The sequence below is a fragment of the Austrofundulus limnaeus genome, unplaced genomic scaffold (genome assembly GCF_001266775.1).
Source record: "Austrofundulus limnaeus strain Quisiro unplaced genomic scaffold, Austrofundulus_limnaeus-1.0 Scaffold36, whole genome shotgun sequence".
Lineage (NCBI taxonomy): Eukaryota > Metazoa > Chordata > Actinopteri > Cyprinodontiformes > Rivulidae > Austrofundulus > Austrofundulus limnaeus.
This window is the reverse complement of record NW_013952438.1, coordinates 1,470,045-1,475,053: the sequence shown is the minus strand read 5'-3', so window position 1 is coordinate 1,475,053 and position 5,009 is coordinate 1,470,045. Positions and strand designations below refer to the sequence as shown.

Below are 5,009 nucleotides of genomic sequence, written 5' to 3'. Positions count from 1 at the left end.
GTGTGTGTGTGTGTGTGTGTGTGTGTGTGTGTGTGTGTGTGTGAAATGAGAGGGAGATATGGAAAATGTAGGGCAAGTTACTTCTAACATTAACATTTTTCGTTTCAGATATCTGTCACACCATCACATCCTGAGACTATTTTTCTCACAAGTACCAGGTTTTTTTTCTATTAGTGTCTAAATGTGTTTTTACAACCTAATCAAGTAGCAGAAAGAGCACCTATAAATCTTTTTTTCCCTTCTGTGCGTTTGGCACCACTGCCTTTCCCATCAAAGTTGGTAATACATCATATCTGCATGTGCAGCACCCACAACCAAAAGTAGCCTTCAAGACCCAAATATGCAGTCAAAAGATAATAACATCAATAACGTGAAAATTTCATTCATTTAGAACAAGAAAATATTGTCCAGATTTCACAATATAGCTCAAATATTGTGTAAGATGCACAAACTTGCAGATTGCAACTTGCTCAAACTTCTCTGCAGTTCAGTGTCACCTTTAAAACTTACTGAGATATAATAGTCAATGCATTTTTTTGGCAGCAGGGCCTAGCTCAAAGTTTAAAATAAAACTCTAGTTGTTAACTTGATAAACATTTGAAAGGCTCAGTTTAGTCTCATGTTAGTTTCGATTATCAAAGGTGATCTTTGTGATTTAAAGTTCTAACTGAAAGGCAACAGAGGAACTGATAGCCTCTAACAAAATCACTGTGACGTAATAAATGAATTCACTGTATTTAAAGTATTATTTTCAAAATACAGCCTTTTCTGCATAATGTATTTACAGAAAAGCAGGAAGATTTGTGATTTAACTGGCTTTCACACAACTTTATCAGTTGATGACAAAACAGCATTAGATATGAGGCAAAATAAAATTTAAAGGGAGATTAGCATTTAAATGTGTATCCTAATTTACTGCTTTTAGATATTTTAACAGATATTCTGTCATAAACAGTGATTGCATCCTCTATTAATCCAGTCATTTGATTTGAAAGCTTTGGTTGGAACAAATTGCAGCAGGTTTCAGAACAAGTTATAAAGATTAAAGCATTAACACTTCCTGTTTCAATACGAACACAATGAATATTTAAAATAGAAATAAATGAAAACTAATACTATGCTTAACTGCAAGTTTTTATTTAATCATGACAATTTTACAAAACATTTTTAAACAGGAAATATTTCTTTGCAAACTACAACTGTGCATGAAAAATCTGTATTACTTTTTTATTTCTTAAAAACATCTTTACCTCTGGATTAGTTTATAAAACATGACATTTAGACACCATGAACTACACTCCTTATAAAAGTGCAGGAGATGTCGCTGAACACACAAAGGTCCCCATTTTATCCTGTACATACAGCATGTTTCTCCTCATCTTTTTTTTTTCAAGAAATCTCAAAACATACATCGCTTTTCGTAAGAAAAACAGAATTCACACTGGCACTTTAAAGAGTTAAACTGTGGCAAATGTAACATTTCCAACAGTCTACAACAGGTCTGCAATTTAACACTTAACCGGTTAAACATGGTAACCATAATCATAGATTTGCGAAGCAAAATGAAACAGAGGGACAGCCCTTGCATCATAAATGATCACAAATCATTCGCTCAGCACCAGCCCTGATCAATAATTAGTTGTTCTTTGCCTGAAGGTCCAAAATCTCCAAAGTTCCTTTTCAGTCACACTGTTTCTTTGTTCTGTGGTTCTGTTCAGAGGACAATGTAACAAGCAACATTAGGAAAAGTGACACTTTATATTAATATATTAAATCAATGTCTAACACAGACTCAGTGATAAGACTTAGTGAAATGTAGTTCCGTAACAAAAAAGGTCACTTAAAAAAATCAAAAAGAGATTAAAATAGATTTAATTAATACTGAAATTTTAAAATAGTCTCTAAAAAATAAAAAAACAAAAGATGTCTGTACAAAGATAAAGCAACACAAAACCCTTTTTTCTTTCGAACTGTTGTGCCGAGACAATAAAACAAATTCAGTGAATACGTCAACGCAAGACAAATAAATAACCAGTGTACACGTCAAGGAGGCTTTCTTTGTGTCGTTCACTCCTTTTTCAATAGTTTCTAAATCGCCATACATAAAAACTAATAAAATAAACAAAAAGCATAAATATAAAATCTTTTTTCAAGTCAAAAAAAGTACATAAATAAATACAAATTACTAAAACTGCTCTTATTAGTACAAAAACTCATGATAAAAATGAGAATCTTCTGTTTGGAAGCAAGTTTGCTACTTTCTTTCTGACAGAAATGGGTTTCTGATGATTTCCGAGTCCAACTAAGCCTTTATTTAAACTTGTCTGGGATTAGATTCATCTGCGAGTGGATACTTGTGGGCGGGCTGGAGATGCCCTCTGACCAGTCCGACAGGTTGGAATGTGGGGACGAGCTGGACCACTGGTCGGGTGAACCAGGGGAGGGTGTTAGAAACGGGTGGTCGGGAACTTGCAGCTGGTGATTAGGCGTGTTGTCCATAGGGCCTGAGTAGCTATGTTGGGAGGGGGGCGTGAGAAACTGGGTGCCGAGCATCTGCGTCTCCTGCGGCATGATGGTGTGGATGGCCATCGAGCGACCCGAGCCACCGCTCTGCTGCATGTCGGAGCCGCTCAGCTCGATGCTCGGGAAGCCCTGGGTGAGGGCTTGACCGGCCGTGGCGGAGCTGGAGTTCTGGTGCTGGAGCTGCCGGGGGTGAGCCTGCTGCATCATGTGTGCAGACGAGCCGGGGTGGCTGGTCTGCAGGTTCTGGTAGCCCATGATCTGCGACAAGGTGGCAGTGCTGACACTGTGCAAGGCGCCCAGCATGCCGTGTGTTATGGATGGTCCTTGGGTAAAACCTCCTTGGTGGCTCAGGCCGGGAACCATCCACTGACCTCCTCTGCTGCCGCCTATGGATGCCGTGCCCTGAGAGGTGGGGCTGGACACGGGCAAGTGGGAAAGGCGTGGAGGGTCAAAAGACATGCAACCCATATCTTTACCCATGCTAATTTGCCCAGAATGAGAATCCCCACTGCCTTGTAGGTGATTTAAAGACATAGGAGGTGACTGCTGGAAAGGTGACGCCATTGGAGGAGAAGCTACGTCTGACAGGTAGCCGTGAGGTGACTCGAGCGAATCGACGGGGGAGAGAACGGCCGACGTGTCGAGCAAATTGTTCTTCCCATCCAGCGACTTTTTCTTCTTCACTCTATTATCCTTGCCCCCGTCCTTTCCCCCTTTCCCAACTGAGCCTTGTTTTCGAGGCTTCTTGACAGAAGGGGTAGGCTTGAGGTTGCTGAGATAGTCACCGGGGGAGCAGAGAGGAGGAGAGAGGGTGGAGGTGCTTAAGGGGGCGCTGTGAAGCCCAGGACTCCTGACCACGTTGTACTCGTCCAGAAGCCTGACGATGTCATGGTGCATGCGCTCCTGAGCAATGTCCCGCGGCAGCTGGTCAAGGTGGTCGGTGATTTCGCGATTGGCAAAGTGCTCCAGAAGCACCCTTGCCGTCTCGTAACTGCCTTCACGAGCTGCAAGGAACAGCGGCGTCTCCTCCTGATTAAAAAAAGGAAGCAATTAGTAAAATGAAGTAAAGGAAGTAGCATAACAACACTGATGTCAAATTTTATACAGATATTTCTGATGTTTTAACCCTTAGATATTGGATGATGACCATCAGCTACTGCTACACCATGTCCTTTTTTGTGTTTGACAAAGCTGATTAGCTGTGGCGGCCATTTTGAATTGGGTTGACTCCAAAAGTTATTCAGCTGTAGGTGTACTTCCAGTAGTTATTTTCCAAGAGTTTCATTAAACTTTAATAATATGTGCTAGAAATGACTCTGCTAAGACTATACCAAACTGTAGCTCAGTTTCTGTAAAAGTTTGTGTTGGCTAAGGTCGCTTACTTGTGGTGGCCATCTTGAATTGGGTCAACTCCAAAAATTGATCAGTTGCCAGTGTACATTCAATGAATTAAACTTTATCTACTGGTTCATCAGATATTTTGCAATAGATAAATAAAGTCCAACACGTTCATAGGCAATTGCATTATCATCGTGCCAGATACAATTTAAACCTCACATAGTTTTCTCATACCTTGTTGTCCTGCATGTCTTTGTTGGCTCCACTTTTCAACAGCACCATGGCAGCTTCCACGTTGTTCACAGCCGCAGCCCAGTGAAGAGCAGATTTACCTGCAGGAATCACAGTTTAAAATAGTTCATCTTAATTATTCCCAACACCATGAGGCATACAGAAGGATGTGTGGGAATGCCAGAAATGTTAGCTACCAGTATCATCAGTGGCATTAGCATCCGCGTGGCAGTTGAGAAGTTCTTCCACCATGCCATCAACCGCCAATCGGGCAGCTAGGATCAGCGGGGTCGTCCCGTCATGCATGCGGGCATCGAGATCGGTGGCACGGTTTCGGATTAAAATCTGTGAGGAGACAAATGATTAAAATTCATACGAGCCTGAAGGAGCGATCCACTTTAATCCAGGGAATAAGATTGTGGAACGGTCTGGAAGATGGGTGGATAAAAATGCCTGATCTTTGTATATATTAAAGAGAATGATAAAATCTAGTATTCTGAAGAAATATGGAGAAGCACAAGTGAATTCATGCAAATTGTTGTTTGAGTTGGTGTTTTAAGTTTAGCTTTGTTTTTTGATTTTTGTGTGTGTTTTCAGTTGTTTTGATTTTTGTTGTAATTTATTTTGAACATATTTTGGGAATAAAAAAGGGGGCAGATAAGATTTATTCTTCTTCTGCTGCCTGCTTCATTTTATTTCATTTTATTTTGATAGCCTGTTTTTTTTGTTCTTTGTTGTGTATATGTTACAAATAAAATGAATACATTTCTAAATAAAATAAAATAAAATAAAATGTAGAGGTAACCCTGGTGAAAAAAATATTTTCTATTGTTTATTTTCTTTGTCTTTGATTTTATATTTTTTACACTTATAAGAAGAAAATCATTTTAAAGTGTTTTTATTTTCTTTAAGTGAAT

The 5,009-nt window shown here is 39.7% G+C and overlaps 1 protein-coding gene across 1 annotated transcript in view; it reads right to left on the bottom strand.

The window, feature by feature from the left end:
* Nucleotides 1-1,116: 1,116 nt before the first annotated feature.
* The window catches only part of notch1a (notch receptor 1a), a gene marked incomplete in the record, with an annotated part of 35,087 nt that continues 31,194 nt past the window's right edge, over nt 1,117-5,009 (bottom strand). The window contains 3 exon segments of the mRNA XM_014006538.1: nt 1,117-3,552; nt 4,096-4,193; nt 4,290-4,437. Coding sequence (XP_013861992.1) covers nt 2,311-3,552; nt 4,096-4,193; nt 4,290-4,437 — 1,488 coding nt within the window.